At 38.9% G+C, this 23719-nt stretch overlaps 1 protein-coding gene across 1 annotated transcript in view; it reads left to right on the top strand.

Moving 5' to 3' along the window:
* The window catches only part of GTF2F2 (general transcription factor IIF subunit 2), a 151477-nt gene that overhangs the window by 72143 nt on the left and 55615 nt on the right, over positions 1 to 23719 (top strand). Inside the window, exon 5 of the mRNA XM_047755778.1 lies at positions 7462 to 7543. Coding sequence (XP_047611734.1) covers positions 7462 to 7543 — 82 coding nt within the window. The remainder of the gene's footprint in view (positions 1 to 7461; positions 7544 to 23719) is intronic.

The following is a 23719-nucleotide window of genomic DNA, read 5'->3' as shown; positions in this document are numbered from 1 at the left end:
CCTTCTCTTTCGGAAGATATTTTAAGTTAATAACTGTTGTCTATGATCTCACATGAGGGACATGACTCTGAAAACTTGTAAAGTTAATGTTGTTATGAAATCTGTGACCAAAAGTGTCTCTGCTCCCAAATGCTGTCCCCTGCCACTGTTCCTGTTATCATCTTCTCTTTAGATCTCCTTGTGTCTTTAGTGATGAGATGCTGTGTGCGGGATAGGGGTGCCGGGGGGCAGGACCAGCAGGCCAGAAGATGATGGTTCAGAGGAGGAAATGGAGTTTCTCACTCACAGAGTAGAGTAGAGTGATTATAAATCAGGGAAGGGGAACTCTATCATATTGCACACTTTTTCACATTTGGCATTTCTGAAATCAGGATATGTCTTAAAATCATTGGCTTATAAAATTTGCATGGTAGTATTTTGTCTTTCTTGTGGCATGTGAAATAATGGCATATATTGCAGTTGATGGTATCTTAGATTTGATGAAATATTTGAGTAGTTCTGAAAGCTGTTACCCCATACCACCAGAAAATACAGTTAACAGAGATATAGATAGTGGAAAAGATGGGTGAGGAGAAGAGAGAGAGAGCGCGCAGCAGTTCTCAACCCTGGCTGTTGCATATTAGAGTCATATAGAGAGGGTATAAAAATACCTCTTGCCCACACAGTGCGATTAAGGCAGGATTTCTGGGAGTGGGCTCAGTGGTTTTTAAAAAGCTCCCTAGGTGATTCTTAGGAGCAAGCGGAGATGAAGAACTACCGTATTAAGGAAATCAATGAGCTTAGAAAGTGAACTTAGCTCAGTGGAGTTCTGAGTGATGGGGGCATAATTTCTACTCTGTAGTTGTGAGGATCACTGTATATTAAAGTATCTTGAAAGTCATAACTAGTAGGTGGTATTATTCCTATTACTAAACATGGTAAAAAGAACAGGTGTTACTGAGGTTGAAATGAAGAAACCTGAGTCATATTCAGTAGATTTAAAAAATGTATTGTTAGCTCGTCTAGAAGTATTTCATTAATATTGTATCCCTCAACTATATTACAGGCTTTCTGGGTGTGGGGGTCTGTGTTTTTCTTCCTCATCACATCTAGCACAGTGTTTGGTACTCTGTAACGGTAATATAGTACTATAGTAAAAGTTGTTTTTTCTGGGAGATTTAATCTTTCCTGAAGAATTTGTTTTTCTGTCCATTTAGTCACATTTGCCATTTTTAAATTCTAATTTCAAGTGCAACAGCCAGAGCCGGTTAACACCCTTTGATGAAGGTTTGACTAAAACAAACTATTACAGTCCTCTGCTTTTCCTGTCTCTTTTCATTTTTTATTACAACATAGCATTACTTCGTATTTTGTATAAAGCTGTATTTTATTCCTGAGTTTCAGTCAACCTCCTATTCTTGAAAGCATCTTTGAGATTAGAAATTTTGTGTGTTTATACAGCATCACAACATCATGCCCACATCTTTATTTGAGAATTTATGTTGATTAATTACATGTATGTGGTGTAACAAGCAAAAAGGGTACTGTTGTTTGTGTGAAGTATGGGAGGAGTGATAACTTGTGAACTTGCTTTGTAAACATTAAAACCCACAAATGTTTGTTTTTAAAATATTCACTAAGTTACTTCTTTGATCAAAAGTTTGTTATGGCTTCCATAGACTTATAGGACAATCCAGACTCGTTTGTACAGCTGAGGCCTCCGTCTTTGATTTGTACCCGAGGTAGCCACTCCTCTTTCCACTCCTAAGCAGCCAGTCTTGTCATGCGCAGATGCTCTTCGGTGAGCATCACCACATCCTTTGTGTGGGAATGTAGGTGCACCTTCTTCTCCCAGTCCGTAGGGGAAAGTTGAGGAGTGGTGCTTTGAGTGAGGAAGCTAAAATGTTTTCTCATCCTAAATCTAGTCCTCAAATTACGGTTTCAGCATTTGGTTTAAAATTGGGAGTTCCCAGCAAATTAGGCATGTTTGTAATTGGAATATCATTGTAAGAAAACATGTTACATAAACAGATAATATAGGGGAATACTTATATACCTACTCACTTTGTTGCTTTCGAGGTAAATAATCAAATGCTTGACTCTGTAGGTTTACTAAAACCTGAACATCATCTTTATTCCTAAAATTCCTGAATATTAAATAGAAATCAGAACATCATTACACAAATTTGATTACAGTAAGAAACACCTGCTTAATAATATAAGGATTGCACCTTCGCCCAACTGGTTTGTTAAGTTGCCAAGTAGCTTGTTTTAATCAGCTTTACCCTGTGAACCTCAGGCAAAATTTTACTGGTAGGAAAAATTTTTAAATGAGAACAATGGAGACTGGTAGGAATATTAAAAATGGCTTACCTTTTAAATGTTCTTGCTCTGCTGAAATATTGTGTCTCTACTTTTCCAGAGATGATAGACACAGGTGTTACATAAGAATCAAGAAAGTAGCTTCAGAGTCTCAAGGATCAGTCAGAAATCTTGTTTCCAGCTTTGTGTTTTAGCTCAGATTGGAAGTGCTCTTAAAGGCCTCCCTGTTGAACTGGATCCAGAGTGGTCTTGTGGAAATGAACACCTGTCACGTCCTGATGTCCACCATCATCTTAACACACCTGCCGTCATCGCTTACATGCCGATGCTAATAGGCACTCTTCCTGCTTACTTATCACTTGAACTTGTCCAAACCAGCCATGCTCTTAACTTGGAAAAAGTGCCAGTCAGTTATTCGTCTTGCATTCTTCAACATCGAGTGTATCTCAAATTGAGTTTAAGAGTAGGAGGGTCCAGTTTAGAACAGAAGTTTGTATATTTTCAGGTCTTCAGCAGCTTCTCAACATTTTCTCATTGTTGTTCCAAGAAACAGTTTTTCTGTAATTTATACTCAAAATTTAGTTATATCCAGGTCTTTTAGAACATATTAGAGCAAACAAGATAAATACTAATAAATAATAAAACATTCCCAACCAGAGAGGAAGGCTACCTTTGTTTATTTTCATAGTGAAAGAGAGGTTGGATTCATTATACAAATAGATATGAAGTAACTTCTCCAAGGCAACACTGCTATTTAGTGACAAAATCAGAACTAGAAGGCTCCCATTCTGGTTATAGGATGCACTTTGTGTAACTTACCTTTAAAACTTCCATTTTTTTTTTCCTGAAACTAAGTAGCAGGATATAGATCAATAAAATGCCATCACCAAAAGTGTGTGTTCATACTCATGAAGATTCTTTGGGTTACAAGTAGCAGAAACCAATTAGCAAACCAGTCTAACCAAAAAAAAAAGCAGGGGAGATGAGAAAATTGAGAAAAGATCCTGGAATATTTGCCAGAATCTAAAGAAGAGTTGATCAAATGACCAAGATTAGGGGGAAATAGGAACCAGGCCATTCCAGGGGTTTCAGTTGGATAAGCGTATGGGCTTCTCTTCAACGCATTGTGACAGCGTCCTTCCAGTGATTTCTGAGGTGGAGTGATTCTGTTATGCGTCTTTTAGTTTAAAATTCTGAGAGAGACACAGAGAAACAAAGAAGAGACCAGAAAAACCATTGTTTACGCTTTTCCCACCACCTTCAGTGCCCTTCTGCCTCATCTCCCAGTCTAAATCCTACCCAGTTTTTTTTGAAGGCAGATACTGCTTTCTCTATCAGAGCTCTTAATTCCCAGCTAGACATACTCTGTGTGTGTGTGTGTGTGTGTGTGTGTGTTAAACCCAATACTGTATGCCTCTCTAGGCAGATTATAACCCTAATAAACCATAACAAATTCTACTTAGTACAGTAGAATTTCACTGCCTTTATGAAAGGACCAATAGTTGGTCAGCTAAATTCGAAGGTAGGGAGTCATAAAATGATATTAGTATGTGTTCCTGCTGCTTTAAACATGTACATTTAGTCGCCAGTGTACATGCAGGACAGGGCCCTTTGCTTTCAGGATACAGTGCTGACTGAGCATCCAGTTTCTCTTTCTTGTGAAAATTCAACCCTTAATTCACTTTAGGAGTTCAATTTTGGTTTCTTTTAAAAGGAGCAAGAACTCAGACATGGTGAAACAGTACAAATGCAGAATCATTCTAGACTTGTTTCTCTCCTAGTCTCTGGTTGTGTCTCGAGTGCTAATTTGACAGTAAATCGTTAGCAATTTACCTTTATATCAAGTCTTACCAAAGCATTAAACCTAGTTTGCTTAGAAAACTCACAGTTAGTGGGATTATGTAATAAATAATCAAATCACATAATTACTGACAGAGTAAAACTAGCATCAACAAGGTCCAGCATAGTTTGAGCAGAAGTGTGTGGGGGTGCTAGAGATGAACCTAATACCCACTAGTATATAGTGAGCTGTGGGCATCCAACACCGTATTTAAGAGGGGAACCGAGAGCCTTGCTAACCTAGAAGTGGGTTAAGTGGAGGTCTATCAAAATGCTTCTAGTGGGTTATATATGCCTGTCTCATCATCCTGCCAGACCAGCACGTCTCACAGTGTGATATAGAAACCACTGGGTAGAGGGGTCCCTAAGACCCTTTAAGGGGCCTGTGAAATCAAAACTATTTGTCATGATAATACCAAGGCTTTTTGCCTTTTTCACGTTGATTTTCTCAACCTTTTTTTCAGTTCTAGTTTCTAGTATAGTAAGTTTTAGCTTAGTCTAGTATAGTTAGTGATAGAGTTTTATCAGTAGATAAAACCCGCATTGAAAACTCTGGTGATCCTTCAATGCTTTTTAAGCGTATATGCCACAGACCGTCTGTGAGTGTCTGTTCTGGACTCTGCCCTTGAGGGGAGGAGCCAAGTTTTACTTATTTTTGTTATTCCTGATATGTTTTTGCATTACCTTTCACGTAAAAGGCACTCAGTAAATATTTGATAAATATATGAGCATATTTTCCACAGTCTTTCAAACTGTTTTAAGTCAGAGTAAAAGTATATTAATGAGTATGATCTGTAATTAATAGCAGTGGTGGGCAAGTGGGTGCTTTCAAATGCCTTGAAGTATAATATTTAATAGCTTTCCTGTGAAATCTTAGGCAGTGTTTTGAAGAAATACAGTTTTGTGGAAAGAGTATGAAAACATGTTCCTGTGAGATTTTAAAGTGTGCGAAGGCTTTAAATCTTGCTTAGGGGCTATATTATAAGTTAAATTGGTTTTCCAAAAGTGTATTTAAGAAGAGGGGGGAAGGGAGAAGTGAACAGAGATGTGGGGTTTTTTAAGAGCAGCCACTTGGTGGAAAATTTCATTGCTGATGATGAAGGCTTTTCCTTTCACTTGGAAGCATTTGAAAGCTATTTTAGATTTGAAAAGGGGGTATGATGGAGAGGAACTTATGATTTGGGAAAGTGAATTTTACTGTTTTGTGTGAGTGACCTAGATTGAAGCATAGTGATGAGAGTGGTGGCCAAGTTGATATGTGTGGAGGCTTTGGATGCTTCTTACCCTGTTGGATATTATGTGCAGAACGTTGACAGCAGAAACCTTTAAGTAGAAAGTAAATTCATCCTGACCATAGGGAATAGGTACCGCTGAATAAGTGGGGAACACTCGCAGGTGGTGTTGAAAGGTAGCTCTTTAGTATTCAATATTAATAAACACATGGATGTGTAACTCAGTTATTTTCAGAGACAGTATTCTAGATTTATTTCTTTTTGAAAAAAGAATTCGTTTATGTTTCAATGGCGAGCTTTTCCCCGTGCATTTAAGACACTATGCATTGGAGTCTTTCCCAAATCTTGTCATTGTTATTGACAGCAACAGTAGATAGTGTTGGATTTTGCTGGATGGGATAAAGCTTTCAGCTTCTCTGGAGAGGCACACTCAAATGTAAGATTTGTTTTTGCTTTAAGAAGATTCAAATTTTAATCTTAATCTTAATTCATTAATGAGAGGAAATTATTTTTGGATATTTAAACTTAAATTTAATATAAAATAATCACGACCTTATTATTTCCTTCCTGGCGTATTTTGGTGTTAGGTAGACATGCTTGTCATCACTGCTCTTCCCAGTCATCTGTCAGCCTGTACCTGAGGTTGGTGGCATATGTTGCATTGAAACTGTTAGAGTTACTGAGTGTTTTCTGTTAGTACTTAGGGCTATAATAATGAGTCCCTAGATTTTGAAGACAAAATTGAGAAAGTCACCGTAAGAAAAGTGTTCTAATATAAATCATATAGGCATGTTTCTATGTGCATCCTGCATTCTGGTCAGTTTGTCTATCTCCCCAGTGAACTTTCTGCTTCTTGAGGATAGCACTGTGTCTTAGTCACCTCCGATTCTGCAGTGCCTAGATGGTATCCTTAACATAGTAGGCATTTTAGTTAATGGTAGTGGAATGCATGAGGTCATTCACTCTGAAGAGATGAATCATAAATGCATTGCTGATGAGCCAAAGGATTTCTTGAATCTCTTCTTGAAATCTGGGTGAACTCTCCCAGAAGTAGGACTGAACCGTAACTGTTTTGAAGCGTGGTCATGCATTTCCGGAATGCAGTAAAGGTGGTGCCGTCATGGGTCAGTCATATATGTATTATCAAGGAAGATGAGGCCTTAAAGTGATGTGGTGCCTGGTAGGCACGCCGTAGGTGTAACTTTTTTGTTTCTCTTAGATTTCATGTTAGGGTCACCATAAGAGTTCTTACTAATGGTGGGGAAATTGCCTTTCTGTTTGGACAGATAATCACAGCAGTTAAAGCTCTAGTTTGGACACACCCTTATTAATCATTTGGCTGGAAAATAGAAGTCAGAGCAACTGGCAGGCAGAACCGGTACTCGGTATAAACCAGACTGGGACCTGCCTAGGGTCACAGTATTTTCTAGGCTGGCTGTTCTAGTTACAGTATATTCTGGAATTTTCTTTTGCACATTTTTGTTTATTGTGGTGATCACTTCCCAGTGTATACCGTTATTGAATCATCCACCTGAAACTAATGTTATGTTACATGTCATTTATACTTCAATTATTTTTTTTTTTTTAAAAAGAAGAGTTTCTTTGGAAGGGAACTTTCAGAACCTGGGCTGTTAGTTTGGGATATTTTAAGCCACTGTGTTAATATAATCTGAAATCGATATCCTTGACTTGGTGCTATAGACTAGCAGTGTTCTCAAAACTTACTTCTCTGCCAAAGACGATTTTGCCTCCACACCCTTCACATTTTTTGGTTTGACTTTATGCCCTTTTAAGCCGCTGTCTGCCTTTAGAAAGAGCGAAGTGTATAAAAGTTTTTATTGGCAAGGGGCTGCAGCAGCCCAATCAATAAACTTGACAGGAGCCTAGTTTTTTCCTAGCCAAGATTAAGGTTTTTCTCTATTCTGATCAGTGATACTACTGTAAAAGTCAATCTATTTCTGTCTTTGATTTTTATTAATTATATTTGATGGTAATCACTGTTACTGCGGTTAGTGTGTCAAAGTTTCATCTTGAAAATAAAAAATGTTGTCTCTGAATACTTTTGTTAATTTTTTCCTTTCCATTCAAGATAAGCTGTCCCTGGAAGGAATAGTGGTACAAAGAGCAGAATGCCGACCTGCCGCCAGTGAAAACTACATGAGACTAAAGAGGTTGGTGCTTTTTTTTTTTTTTAACTTTAATAATACCCAGTATTTCCTTCTTGGGACTGACATACACATATTAGATTGCCTGTTGACTGCATAAAAACTGTGATTATTGTTGAAAGTGTTTTCTTCAAAGGTTGTTTGATTTTAAAACCAGGTAAGAACAAACTTCCCGTTATAAAATAAGTCAGGGGGATATCACATGCAGTGTGGTGACAGTAGCTAATAACACTGTATCGCGCATTTGAAAGTTGCTGAGAGAATAGATCCTAAAAATTCTCATCATAAGAAAAAAAAAATTTTCGTAACTGTATATGCTGATGGAAGTTAACCAGACTTATTGTGGTGATCACTTCGCAATGTATACAATTATTGAATTGTTATCTTATACACCTGAAACTAATATTATATGTCAATCATACTTCAGTTATTAAAAAAAAAACAAAAACAAGTAGTACTTTCTGGCAAGGGAACTTTAAGAACCTGGGCTATTAATTTGGGGTATTTTAAGCTACTGTGTTAATATCACCTGGAATCAAACTTTTTAAACTTCTTTTTTCTAGTTTTCCTTAGAAATCTTGATTCTCTAAAGACATGTAATAAAATCTTTGTACTGCTTTATTTTCAAAGGCTATAATTTTCCCATGATGAATATTTATCTAAAATACTGTACTGTAAAAAGCAAGTACAGTTAGTTGCTAGAGTACCATCTTTTTCTCTTGATCTACAAAGAACTTTTTATAAACATTACTTTGTTAGAAATTTTGCTTCAGGGTCCCTCCTCCCTTATTCTTGTATGTAGTTAACTTCTTGGAATTAATACTTAAAGGTTATGGTTGCTAATTCTTGATAGTTCAGACGTTATGACTTTGAAAGAGCCAGCAATTTTTTAAACCCTGACGAAATGTATTATACTTGTTTTTATAGTTTATAGTGAATGTATTTTAACCCTATATAGCTTAGAATTGCACATTTTTTCCATTTACTCTGCCGTTACTGTGTGAAAATAGTGAACAAAACAAACACCTCTGCCCTCATGGAGCTTCGGTTTTAGAAGATTGTTGCTCCAGCTCAGAACTGGTGGTGGGGAGCGCATCATTCCTGTGCTGGCAGCAGCCTCTGTGGAGATCCACGCTGGCTGAGCTGCATCAGCTTCAGTGTGGAAGTTCCCTGGCCAGGTATTGAATTCGAGCCACAGCTGCGGCAGCACCAGATCCTTAACCCACTGCGCCATAGCGGGAACGCCTCCTTTTCACATCTTTTTAATTTTTCCCCTTTTCTCGATTAGATTGGAAGTCTGTCTCTCTGGAATGAAACAAGGAGACTGGTTTTCTTGTCCAATAATTCCTGTAATTTCAGTGCCTCCTTAGGGCAAGTAAAAGGATGACAGTCAAAATGAAAAATTTTTATAACAGTAAATAACTTTGGAACACAGGCCAAAGATGTTTCTCTCTTTGTTTTCTGCTTATAAAGTTTATTATATAATACAAGTCTTTTTCAGAATTTATCTTTTTCAAGTAACTCCTGAAATTGGAAATTGCCAAATCTGGTTACTGAGCTGCTTGCCTAGATATTTTTCTGTGGTCTTAATTTCTTTAAAGGTTTCTAAAGATTTCTGATGATGAAATCAGGCAGGTCACCTGCTGTGTTTATGAAATGGCTGCTTTTTCCTTACCAAAAAGACATTAAGATTGTTTAACCTTTTGGAGTATGCAGGAAGAGCAGCCATTACATATTTCAGTTACTTAAATGATTTAAGGAACCAGGTTATGATTCAAGAGATGATAATCATGTGAGTTTCATACAGTAGATGCTGTGTGACATCAGTCTTGACGGCTGAGTTTTTTTGTTTTTTTTTTTTGTTGTTGTTGTTTTGTTATTTTGTTTTGCTCAAGTGGAAAAAGGAATAAGAACAATTTCTAAAGAGACATGCCGACATAAAGACTTGGGGAAACCATCAGGGACCTGTGCGTAGTTCTGCGAGCCTGGAACGCAGGATTTGTTTGAGAGAGAACAAACAAGCTCCAGCCCTCTTTTGAACTCTGAACTGATACATCCAAAAGCCTGGTTGGATGTCCAGTAGACATTTCAGATTTGTTGAAGACTGAACTCCCAGTCTTTCTCCTCCAACCTGCCCCTCCAGTAGTCGTTCTCATCCGACCCGATGCCAGCTCTGTTCCCCCGTGTTCTCAGTCAGAAACACTGGTTATGATGTTGACTCCTGTCTCACAGCCATCCAGTATGTCAGAAAAAATCTTACTGATTGTACCTTCAAAATATGACACACCTGCCGTCTGACCATTTCTCACCACCCACCTGAGCTGCTGTTGTGTCTCACCTGGATCACTGCAGTAGCCTCCTAGCAGTTTCTGCTTATCCCTTGCCCCACTGGAGTCTGTTGCCAGCACAAGAGCCGGAGCAGTTCTTTTAAAATCTGTCAAATCATGCCATACCTCTGCTTACTTGTCACTTGCAATGCTTCCTGTGTTACTCAAACAAAGTCCGAGTCCTTGCAGTTGTCTCCCAGGACCTCTGTGATCACCTACCATTCCCTTCCCCTTCTCCCCATCTGAGTCTTCTCCCCGCTCCCCTCCCTCACTCTGCTCCACCCACACTGACCTCCTCGGTCCGAGCACAGAGCACAGGCGCACTGCCGTATTAGGGCCTTTGCACCGGCCATCCTCCTGCCTGGAATGATCCCTCTAGGCAGCTGCATGGCTCGCTGCCTCGCCTCTTTCAAGTCGTCTCAAATTCTGCTTCTCCAATAAGGTCTACTCCCACCACCCTATTTCCTTCTGTGGGTGTGTTTTCTTCATAGCACATATCACTTAATATACTATAATTGACTTACTATATGTATTGCCAGCTTTGCCCTGGTGGATTTTAAGCTCCTGAGGTTTGCCTTTTGTTTTATGTGCACCAATTTTTGTTCACTCATACACACACACACACACACACACACACACACCAAGTTGTCTAGAATAGTTCATAGCATGTAGTAGGTAGTTAGTAAATATTTGTTGAGTGAACAAATGGTAGGAGGAAAGGTTTGACATGTGAAAGAGTCATATATGCGTGTTAAATTACTTGTTAAAGGGTCTGCTATGCTGTGGCAAGAAATTTGAACTTGTGTGTTACTACTGTTAGGCACTGAAGAATTTTAAGCCGGATGAAAAGCAGAGGGATTTGTGTTTTGGAAGGCTCGTTCTGGCTGTAGTATAAAGATGGAAATCGGAGAGATAAGCTAGAGACTGATGCAATAGGCCAGGTACAAAATATCAGAATGACCAAACAAGGTGGTTCTAGGCAGAAGGGGGTTGAGAATCTGGGTTTTGAGGATATTTGGAAGTAGAGTCGGTAGGACTTGATAAACTCGTCTCATGGTTGTGGGTCAGGATGTCTCTAGGACCAGATTGATAGTGGTGGCTCTTGTGTGGTGGATGCACATCTGCTGCGAGTCCTCAGACTGCCTTCCCACTGTCCTGTGCAGGGAACTGATGAGGGGAAAGGGGTGGGGAGGTCTTTATAGCTTAATTTAAAGCCTTGTTGACAGTTGACATAAAAACTTAGAAGCAGAAAGTATTTAAACTGGAAGAAGACTACTGATGGGTAATCAAAATAGGAAAGTAATCTGAGTCATAAGTTGGATCTCATCTATTTTGTTTATCATTCCACTCCCCACTCGTCAGCATCTGCCACCCCCCCCTTGCCTGTGTTCCCATATACTTGTTCTTCTTTAATGATGTGTATAAATGTCTATATTTTCTTCTATTTATATGCACCAAATTGCATCTCCTACAAGATTATTAACTTCTTAAGCACAGGGACTATAAGCTTTATTTTTCTTCTCTTTTTCCTTTCAATTTTCCTCCCTTCTTTCCTTTTTGTATTCTCAGCACTTAGCATAGTATTATAGATAATAGCTATCAGAAGTGTTTGTGGGGTTGAAATGGAAAGAAATAGAAAGAAATGGCAAAACTAAGTACAAAATATGGGAATCAGCATTATTCAGCTTCTTTAATTTTTTTTTTTTTAAATCTCAGAACTGCACTTGAAACCTGGACCTAATTTTTCAGTTCATATACACACACACCCCTTTTTTTTTTCTTTTTTTAGCTTTGTAGGGCTATACCCGCAGCATATGGAAGTTCCCAGGCTAGGGGTCAAATTGGAGTTACAGCCGCTGGCCTACATCACAGCCACAGCAACACTGGATCCCCTATTCACTGAGTGAGGGCAAGGATCAAACCTGCGTCCTAATGGATACTAGTCGGATTCGTTTCTGCTGCACCACAACGGGAACTCCCTTTTGTTTATTCATTTATTTACTTACTTATGTACTTATTTTGGTCGTCCCTGTTGCATATGGAAGTTCCCAGGCCAGGGATCGAGCCCATGCCACAGCAGTGACGGTGCGGGATCATTAACTGCTAGGCCACCAGGGAACTTCACACACATCTTGCTTTGAGAAGAAGAAAGTGATTGTAAAACAAATACAGAAGTGTTTCATCAAAAATAAAAGAGTTTTTCAAAATACGAAGAATTAAATAGTCTTCCACTTATAGAGGATTAGAAGAGAAAGCTGTTAATATCCAAGAAGACCTTTCCTTCCTTGACTTCATCGGGGAGATTTTTTTCTTTTAATCAGTGAGTTTTTACTGTATTATATTTTAGCAGTTAGCAGCTGAACAACACTCTTAGGAATGTAAATGGGTATATACAAAGTATATATTTATAGACGATACTCTAAGAATGATGTGTTACTTTAGTGGGAATTTAATTTTAGTAATTAATTCTTACTCTAGCTTTCTGTTATTAAATTTTAGCGTATAAATTAGCCAAATGTTATGAGAATTATAACTCCCATATTAATCAGATGTAAATAAGATTCTTTTAGTTTGTAAGATTCTGTCATTCATTTAGATAAAGGTAGAAAATAGTATTGCAGTAAACCCAAGAAATATGTAAACCTTTAAGTCAGCGAAATTTAAGCCAAGAAAGAAAAAAAATCCTGTGCTGTAATTTTTTGTCCAGTCACATCACATAATATAAAATTCTGCAAGAATCCATATATAGCCACCAAGAAAACCTAAATGGAAAAAAAAAAAAATCCAGTGCTTCTGTTACTTTCTTTTTATCTGATGTTAATTTAAACAGATCTGAATATTTTATTAGGAGGAAATTTATCTTAAATTGGTAAATGTATTTAAAATAGCTCATATTTGATGTACTAATTAAACTTTAATTTGTATTGTTTTATTAAGTGTAACTTTATTACCCATCTTAAATTTTTCCTTAGTAATTAATGATTAATTATGTAGGCACCTGATTTAAAATTCACATTGTACTTGTCTTAAATGTAAAGGGATATATAAGACAATCACCCTAATATGTGTTTTCTTATAGGAAAGTCCTAGTAATAGGAAAATAAATGGCTTTTTAACTTCTGCATGTTTATATCACTGTCATCTAAAAATACTTGTCTCAGAAGTTTTTGTTTTTCATTCTTTCAGTGTTTTGTAGGTTTTCTTCAAAAACCTAAGGAAAGCCTTTCCTTTGGAAACAGAACATTGGCTGTAGAGGGGTGGAGAAAAGAAGAGTCAGCATTTCTTTTCTCTGCTGAGACCCCAGACAGTGGGAAGCATGTTGTGGGTCATATTCTCTCCTGGGGAAAGGTTATCACACTATACCTGCCTAGATTCCTGATGCTTCTTCTTATGGTCAAAGATAGCTTAGACTTTATTATTAAAGGGAAGTGGAAAGGACGCTCTCATTCTTTATGTAATTTGTGGGTGAACTAAATTCATACCTAGAAAAGTTTCTACAAATAAAATTTTTGCTTAATGCAGTAACAGCACTGAAGCATTTTCTTTTCTCCACATTTGAACTAGTTTTTGAATATATTTAGTCCTTGGAATTTTTACTTTTCTTCATGTATGTAAATTTTATAAAGAATAATTATTTTATAAATGATTTATTTTACATATTAGCATGATTATCTTATAGCTATGTCCCTTTATAAGTATAGTTGATTTACAATGTTGTTAAAACAGGATGCTTTTAAAAACTTCTTATTTTCCTGAAGTATAGTTGAATTACAATGCTATGTTAGTTTCTGTTGAACAGCCAAGTGATTCAGTTATATGTATTTATTTATATATATTTATATATTTATATATATTTATATATATATATATATATATTTATATATATATATACACACACACACACACACATTCTTTTTCATATTCTTTTCCATGATGGTTTATCACAATATAGTGCCTCTAGTTCCCTATGCTATATGGAAGGACTTTGTTGTTTATCCACTCTGCATATATCTGCTAATTGCAAACTCCTTATCCATCCCTCCCCCGCCCCCTCCCCTTGGCAAGCACAAGTCTGTTCTCTATGTCTGTGAGTCTGTTTCAAAACAGGATACTTTTAAGAACGAAAGTGGGCCTGACCAGAGGGATAAACTGGGATGTAAGATCACCTTTATTGTGAATAGCCTGGTATATTAAAATGCTAAACTTAAAATGAGAACTAAACAGTAGGAGTAAAGTCGTGAAAGTTCTGGTAATTAGGAAACATATACTGGAAAATCTAGAATAAAAACCGTTATGGCTGAACATCAACTGTTAGGGGCTTCCCAGGAGTCACGGAGTTGGGCATGTAATAGTGCTGTGTTAATGTTTAAATGTGTATTTATGTAATGTGATTTACATTTGTATGTAAAGTTTATTAAACAGGAAAACAAACTAAAAATAGTTGTATAGAAATACGGTTTTCTGTTAATCCTCAATAAAAGTTGAAGTCATGGAAGCAACTCAGAGTTCAGTAAAGATAATTTTATGATCAGGGAAATGTAGTACTGGATTTTAGCTTTCAGATGATATTATTTGAAACAAGTCTTATTGAACAGAGTTTCTGGCGAGTGTTGAGGTTAATGCTTAATATACTTGTATTAGTTAGATGCTTTCTTTGCAAGTATCTGAAAACCCAATGCAAACTGGCTTAAAGATAAAAGAAATTCATTGACTCAAATAAATTGAATCCAGTGGTACTGTGGCCTTTAGCCATGGCTTTATCTAGAGGTTCTCAATGTCACCAGTGCTCTAGCTCTGTTTCTAAATTTCATGGGTCTCTCTTTCTCCAGCTTGCCTATGACAAGACAGTTACTCGCAGCTCCCGGGATTTTATGCTTCTTTATTCATATGGGGCCTCAGGAGTTAAGTGACCTTGTCCTCAGCCAGCCATTAAACAGAACCCTTCACTTCCTTCCATGGACCAGTATGGTTTCTGGGTTTATCCCAAAACCAGTGAATGTGTCAGTGAAGAGGGAAGCATGAACTCATGCTTCGGGCCCGCCGTGGAAATGGCTTATGTGGGTCAGTTCCATCCAAAACCTGTGGCTGCTCCTCAGCCGGGAAGGGGCAGGTGGGTGCTAGGGTTAGAGAGATAAGATGAGGAATGACGATCTTATCTCTTGAAAGAGGATCAGGGCTTTTATTAGAAAGCAACTCTGGACCTGGGAAGATGTCTTAATAATAGGGGTGAAATGGTTAAAGGTTGGGTCCTGAAGTCAGACTGGCTGGTTTCAAAGACTGGCTTTCCCTTCGACTGGCTGTATGATTGTGGGCAAAGTACACAGCCTGTCTGTGCATTTGTTTCCTCATCTGTAGAAGGTGATGGTGGCATTTACCTTACTGTTACGATAACGACTGAATAATACTGTGTAATAGATGATGTGTCTGACACAGAGTAAGTAAATATTAACTATTTTGCTTGTGACAGCTACTTGAGTACATACTCCTGTCCTAAAACTCTGCTGCAGGTGTTCCCAGCCCCATCCAGTTGGTCTTAGTTTTCACGATAAAAGAGACTTGCACCCAAGGATTCTTTTTGAATCCCTGCCCGGAGGTGGATAAATTAGTTTAATATGTTTAAACTGGAAATAGGGCAGAAAAAGAACTAGAACTGAGAAAAAAAATCTGAAGGTTTTTTTTTATGAGTCCATGATAATAATCCTCTTTTCATAACAAAAATACTAACAGAGTGGTTTAGAAGTCCCTAGATATGGAGTTCCCGTTGTGGTGCAGCAGAAATGGATCCGACTAGGAACCATGAGGTTGCGGGCTCAATCCATGGGCTTGCTCAGTGGGTTAAGATCCAGCATTGCTGTGCACTGTGGTGTCCCAGTCGCAGACGCGGCTGGGATCTGGTGAGTTGCTGTGACTGTGGCTGGCGTAGGCCGGCAGCTGTAGCTGTGATTTGACCCCTAGCCTGGGAACCTCCATATGCCATGGGTGCAGCCATAAAAAGCAAAAAAAAAAAAAAAAAAGTTCCTAGATAGTATCCAGATTCAGATGCAGAGAACAGAATTAACCTTCTCTTCACAGATTTTTCATCTATTCTTCTCTGCCCTCAAAGACTCCTTAATGTGCGTACTGTCATGAATAGATCAGAAAGCCATGGATTTTTAATTTATGAATCTTCCACTGGATGTTCGGAATCTTTATGGAAACTGTAAAGGATGCTAATCTTGAAATTTTCCCACATTGTCTTTGGAAACAGTCTTATCATCATCCCCTCTGGCTGTGATACTTTGGCTGTTGGCTCTCCTGAGATATCCAGATGTGTGATTTTTTTTTTTTTTTTTAAGTGTGGGGCTACGAATCTTTTTCATCCAAGATGTTTTTTAATGGCCAGGGAACAGGACGTCCTAAAGAGCTGACCCAAGAGAGCAGCTAGCTTTCTTTGCTTAAGTATGCCCTTCTCACATCCTTTCCCCTTGAACTGCACCTTTTTAATTACCACTTAAAGGCGAAGGATTACGTGAGAGAAGCTGGATGTCTTTATTAAGTACAATAGTTTTATGAGTTCCCACTGTGGTGCAGTGAGTTAATGATCTGGCTTATCTCTGTGGGGTGCTGGTTCAATCCCCAGCCGGACACAGTGGGTTAAGAATTTGGTGTTGCTACAGCTGTTGTGTAGATCACACCTGTGACTCGGATTCCATCCCTGGCCCAGGAACTTCCATATGCTGCGGGTACAGCTGAAAAAGAAAAAAAAGTACAGCAGTTTTACAATGTATTATAAGTAGTTAGCTGTAGTATATATGCGAAAAGACTAGTGGGATAAAACTACCGTGAAAACTAGTCAGTGTGTTTTATCTAGAATTTTTTTAAAGGACTGCCGCAGGTCCTCATGAGGAATGCTCTTTGGTACAAGGAAGACTTTTTAGAGAGAATGACAGTAAAGATGGCCCCTTTTCCTCTGAAAAGCCATAGCAGCGGTCCCCACAGCCCTTGAGCTGTAGACTGCTCTGAAGATTTACTGTTCTGATGAAATAAGGATTTCCAAAGCATTGTAAAAAGTTACTGGGAATATATGTAAAAAATTAAGCCATCGATATAATTAAACAACAAATGCAGTTTTTATATAATCCTTTGCTCAAGTCCTCAGATGTTTTTGCCTTAAGATAGGAGGAGGAGAGAGATTTTTTTCAGGATCTGGGTACTACTGTCTCCCCTTAAACCTCTCGTCTTTAGAATTCCTCGTCTCTTCAGCCTGCCTTCCTGATGTTCCTTGGGCTTCTGACAACTCAAGGGTGCGCGGTAGCAAAACCCATAATTTTCCATCTTCCCCCTGTGCATTCATGTCCCACTGCCTTGGTTTTCTGCTTGTCAGACTCCTGTCCATCCCTTAAGATTCAGCTCAAATGCAGACCTCCCCAGCCATCTCTCTCCACCAAGCTCCTGCTGTACTTTTTCTAATAAACCACTACTCACATTTTGCTTTTTTTTTCCCCGATTTTTAGGACCATGTCTGCAGCATATGGATGTTGCTGGGTTAGGGGTTGAGTCAGAGCTGCATCTGCCACAGCCACACTAGATCCGAGCCGCCCCTTCCACGTACACCACAGCTCACGGCAATGCCAGATCCTTAACCCACTGAACGAGGTCATGGATACTTCGTGGATACTAGTCAGGTTGGTAACCCACTGAGCCACAGCGGGAACTCCCCACATTTCGCTTTTGATTTTACTTGTTACTATTATTGTTTATGTCTCTACTCAGTAGTGAGCTTCTTGAGGCCAGGGACTGTAATCTCACTCATCTCTCTTCCAACAGCTTTATGTTCAGTAAATGCTAATAGAGTAATTGACCAAACATCAGTCAAAGTTAAAGGATTTACAGTATACCTTGATAAATGAATCTCTCTGGAATTAGTACTCTTTTGAAAATGTATTTAGCTGTATTTAAGGTTCAAATTACAGGTCCTGAGAAACGGTATTGGCATGTGGTGGTGTTTGTACAAAGCCTCGCAGCTTTGCAGGTTAAAAATACCTCAGTACACAATTCCTCTTTGTTCACTCACAGCTGAAAATCAGCAGGGCTAACCTTAGGCAAAACTGTGAAGTATGGAAAGTTTATCTTTATTATCTCAGCATCTCTTTTTTTCATTCCTTTTCCCCTTAGTAATGTGTGTCTTTAGGCATCTACTTTTTATCCTGTTCTGATCCTTTTTTTTTTTTTTTTTTTTCTCCCTTTGTCTTTTTTGGCTGCCCCATGGCTTATGGAGTTCCCAGGTCAGGGATCAGATCCGAGCTGCAGTTGCAACCTATGCCACAGCTGCAGCAATACCAGATCCTTTAACACAATGTGCCGGGCCAGGGATCAAACCTATGTCCGGCTGCTGCAGAGACACCGCCAATTCTGTTGCACCACAGCAGGAACTCCTGTTCTGATCCTTTTTATTCTATCAATTCTGAATACATTTTAAGAATGATGGATATAAGTCAAACTGGGCATTTATTTTAAACCTGTGACTACTAAATGTGAGGCAATAGCCATCAGATTACCTGTTCAGGGTATTAAGTAGGTAGATGATTTTCATGGGAAAGGAAGAAAAGTCATAGAAATTATACCATTTGTAGGTTGGCCCTAAACCCAAAACTGAGTAATCGTTTTCGGTGATCGGGGGGCCTCATCACCAGGTGAGTCATCTCCGCTTCCCGGCCCAGGTGGGTAGACCTGGCTGCGCTGTATTTGTTGGAGATCTGTCCTGAGAATTGAAAACTTGCTGCTGAATGTGACCCATAGACGTGGCCAGATGTCCCTGGGCAGGATCAGGACCATCAATAACTTTTGCCCATATGGTGCCTTTAAAAAACATTTAAAGGTAATCCTTCCTCGAGTGCTTTTAGTTTTATCTGTCAGAAAATCATGGTAATTTGCGTAATTTATTAACTAAGACATTACTGCCAATATTACTGATAGGATATGGTCACAATAATTATACAAGTCTCTGCTGTCTCTGAGGTGAACATACCTCAGTGTGGCACCGCTCTATGCTGCTGAGCGCACACAGCCGGCAAGGCGCTGTGCTCTCTGGTTTGCCTCAGGCCTTCATGTCCTATTTTCTTACCACTTAGCTTAAAATTTAAGTTGCTTGCCTGATCCTTGCAGGCACTGGATTTTTAGCGTTCGCCTGAGATTCCCTGAAGCACTTGAAAACTAAGGAAGGATACCTCATGATCCTTTATTAGGGAACAAGGATCTCATTTAGTACATTGAATCAGTATGTTAATCAAGCCTTTAACTTACTGTTACTACGAGGAGTTACTAATTTAAACTGTGGGGTGATCAGGCTTTAAATATTCTTAGTGGTTTGTCAGTCAAATTATAAGAAAACCTCACTCATGAATGTCTTATCTACTGTGCCTCTTGCTTGTGACTCTGATGCATTTGCCATAGGATGTATTATAAAGAAAACATGAGTTTTTTAAAAAAGAACCCTTTAGTTTATAACCAGAGAAAGAAAATAACTGTTTACAGATTTTAAAAGACTGCTTAGAAGTTCCCACTGGGGCTCAGCAGTTTACGAAACTGACTGGTATCCATGAGGATATGGGTTCCATCCCTGGCCTTGCTCAGTGGGTTAAGGATCCGGTGATGCCGTGAGATGTGGTGTAGGTCGCAGACACAGCTTGGATCTGGCATTGTTGTGGCTGTGGTGTAGGCGGGCAGCTGCAGCTCTGATTCGTCCCCTAGCCTGGGAACTTCCACATGCCGCAGGTGCAGCCCTAAAAAGGAGGGGGAAAAAAAGACTGCTTATGGGGAATTGACTTTAGGTGTCACCCACTTGTAAATGGCATCATATTATATTAGATGTTTATTATTTTTAGTTACTTTTTTAAGTCTTATTTCCATTTTCACAAATGAGAATATTGAGTCACAGAGAAGTTGTGATTTGCCCAAGCTCACAGTTTGTAAATCTCAAAGCTAGAATTTGAACCAAGATCTGATTGATTGCAGTGCGTTAGATGGCAGACTGGCTCTTCTGGCCTTAATTTCAAAACCTTGCCTGGCTAATCAGGAGGAAGAGGAAAGGGAGTTTGTTCTCTCCCTCTCCCCCTTTTACTGGGTGGTCATTGCCCTGATGCCCCACAACTAGTATTGTTAGCACTGTGGTTCTGTTTTGTTATAAAATAAGACTTATGGATTTATGTATGAGATATGTAATGGCTTCACTAAGACTTTTTTTTTACACTTTTTTTTGGCTGCCCCGTGACATTTGGAGTTCCCGGGCCTGGGATCAGATCTGAGGTGTAATTGTAACCTACACCACAGCCGCGGCAATGCCAATCCTTAACGCACCGAGTTGGGCCAGGGATTGAACCTGTGTCTCAGCGCTCCCAGGGTGCCGCCAATCCCATTGCGCCACAGTGGGCACTCCTAGAATTTTTATCTAATTTCAGATCCTACAACTTAAAAATAAATTTTGCTAGCATCACTTATTTTAATTTCAAAGTTCCATATATCTGCAAGAGAGAGGTGGGATGTTAAGTGATTTTATGTCTTTGGAGTTTATCTTAGTTTTGTGGTGTTTATGTGAAATTTATAATACTTTGAGTAGTTTTGATGAACTAGTAGTTGTGCCATTTTGAAGACCTAGTTCTCTTTAATAACCCTAGTATTAAAGTTGTCATATGTATGTCATATGTGTGTGTATGGCTTTGAAAGCCTCAGAATGTCTAAAGCCCTTTTCTTGTAATGTGTTATGTATTTGAGGAAAACTGGAGAGATGGAATTGATGATGATGATGATGTTTGGGGAGAAACTTTTCAAACTGAAAAATATTAGACATACGGGAAACCAGGAGAGAAAGATGTGAGCTTAGTAATAAGCTTATACAAAACAAAATATGCCAATAAGTTGTGTTCTCACTAAAATGCAGTATTATGAGGGCAAGACGTTTGTCTGCCTTATTCACTGGTGTATCTCTAATGACTGGAAGAGGCCTGGCACCTACTATGTGTGCAATGAATATTTGTTGAATGAAGAAAGGAAGGAATGAGGCTTGGGCTTTGTGTCACAACCTGCCCAGGACTTTGATCACAGTGAGTCATGCCTTTTTATGCTTTTGCATGCCAAGTTAATTTGTTTACGTCTATCACTTCCCCATATTTCGTAGCTTTGGAGTGTCACCTTTTACTCCTTTGCTCAACAGATATTTATTGAGCATCTAATATATACTAAGCCATGTGACATAGAGCAACCAGAGCTTACTTTTTTTGAGAAGCGGATCATAGATGAGTATTAGGTAATATTTAGAATATTATGTGATTATATGCAGTATGAGAGGTTGGCACAGGTAGTAAACATCAGATTTCAGAAAATATTGATTTGGGGACATCAGAAAAAGGAGCCATGGAGTTTGAATAGATAGAGATGGGGAGGGAGAGATTCTAGGTGGAACTGCACAGCATAATTTGAGATAAATCAATAGTAGTGTTTTAGGAAACATAGATCAGCCTGGCAGAGGGCTGATTATAGGGTATTTCAGTGTTAGACTGAAGAGGCAGACAATCCAGTGAATCACTAGTTAAGGAAATGTCACTCGGAGGGAGTTCCTAGGCTTCCTTCAAAGCTCCGTCCTTGGCACACTCTTCTCCCCTGGTTACTGTGACCTCTGGTTTTCCTCTTGCCTTTGTAGTCTGTGTAGGTCCTGTCTCTCTCTTGAACTATTTCTCCCCTACACTATCCTGCTAAGTAATCACATCCCCTCTAAAAATGTATTCATGGTAACATAATTTGTCTCTCCAGCTCAGCCCTCTCTCCTCATGTACGTATGGACATACATACACATGCACATACATACATACATACTCATACATACTCATACACACACACATGCATACTCATACATACACACACATACATACACACATTCATACATACTCATACATACACACATACATACTCATACGTACACACATACACACCATTCCCCTTGATAGCACCACTGGGATATCTCAGAGGCATCTTAACTTCACATGTCCAAAGTTGAATTCTTGGTTTTTACCCACCTTGCACCCACACCCCTCTTACAGGTCTCCCCCCAGTCTTTGCCATTTCTACCCGGTTAACTCAGGTACAAAACCTGGGAGTTATCCTTGAGTCCTCTTTTCTTGACAAGACACCTGCAATCTGTCTTCAGGTTCTGTCAGCTGTACCAACACTATACACCCTGACCTGCTACATATCACCAATGCTGTTACACTCTTCTCAGGTGCCTTCTTCACCTGTCTTTAGGACTGACTGTAATTTGCAGGAACCAATGCAGAATGGAAATACAGCCCTTCTTTCGTAAATCATGAAGAATTTCATAATGGTGACGGCACTGCATTAAATCAAGTGCAAGGCCCTTCTAAGTGCAGGCCCAGTGTGACTTCCGAGGGTACCTGTCAGGGAAGCCTCCTGACTGTGGCTCCCTGCTTCTCCCCATAGACCGTCCTTCACACAGCATCAGAGTCGTTAGAGTAGATCCCATCTTAACGTTCTCCTATTTAGAATTTACAGGAATCCTGCATGATCCGGCCTTAGAAAACCTACGTGATCTGTTCCTGAAGCTTCTTCCACCTCTTTTCCATCGTACTCCTCTCTCATTCCCTAGGCAGCAGCCAGAATGGCCACTAAAAAGTCCCTCAGAACTGGAACAGTCTTGTCTCAGGGCTCTTTCAGCCAAAGCCCAAGTCTTTCACCAGATCTTAAAGGGTCAGCCTCCTTTCATCATGTAGTTCTCAGGCCATATGTCACCTCCTCAGGCCTTTCCTGACCACCCCCAGGTGAAGGGGTATGGCCTCTCCCTGTTACCTGCTACACCATTATCCAGTTTTATTGTACCCTCAGCACTTGCTACTGTGCGGCACTATCTTTATTAATTAATTATTCATTACGACTTACACTATTCGTCACCTAACATAGTGTCCGCCACAAGATAATGGCCAATAAATGTTTGTTGCGTGAGTGGATATTTTTCATAATCTCTTTAGCCTCTTACATTTTGGAAATTTATTTTAAGATTAACAGAGTTATTTTCTTTGTTAAATTCTAATACTTTTTTATTTCTCGAATTCTCATAAAATTGAATTCAGCTATATTTACAGGTAGTCCATATTTTAAAATCTCAGAGAAATCATTTGGTCTTTAAAATGGCTTGTCCTTGGCATGACACACTCTATGTACTATAGCTTGGACAGGGAGTTAAAGATTCCATTACCTTTTGAAACAGAACTTAATAATGTAGAGTGAATAATATAGAGGTTTTAACCCCTCAAAATCAGTCTTTACATCATAATGCAGAGGTTTCAAAGCCTAAACTTCACAAGTCCATGTAAAACCATTTATTCAGTAAATGTTGAGCACCTGTTATGTACCAGACACTTGCGAACAAAAAGGTAAGACTCTTTACCTGCTCTTAAGTTGCTCACTTTAGAAAGTTTGTGCTTTGTTATGCAACATTCTGTGAGTTTGAAAAGAAAAGCAATAGATCTACTTCATGAACTACATTCAGTTGTCTAGCCTTTGAAAAGCCTTTACTGCATAGTCTAAAATGATGCTGCTGTACAGAAAAAACACAGATGTACACTTTGTAAAGCTTACATGAATGTGAAATATTTAATGTTAATTTACAAATCTGTTGTTTATCAGTACTGTCTGGTACACACACCAGTTTTGGAGGGGGCGAGTGTGGCCAAATGCTATTGTTCACAGAATTTTCAATACTTATTACATAATTACATTGAATGCCATATGGCATTTTATTGCAGCCCATTAAATTGCTGGGGGTTTATACTTCTATGTGTGTTATCTTTAGTGCATTTCAATAGCACTG

This window comes from Phacochoerus africanus, chromosome 13, assembly GCF_016906955.1.
Source record: "Phacochoerus africanus isolate WHEZ1 chromosome 13, ROS_Pafr_v1, whole genome shotgun sequence".
In the NCBI taxonomy this organism is placed as follows: Eukaryota; Metazoa; Chordata; class Mammalia; order Artiodactyla; family Suidae; genus Phacochoerus; species Phacochoerus africanus.
The sequence above is the reverse complement of the archived record's forward strand: the minus strand, read 5'-3'. Positions and strand labels throughout refer to the sequence as shown.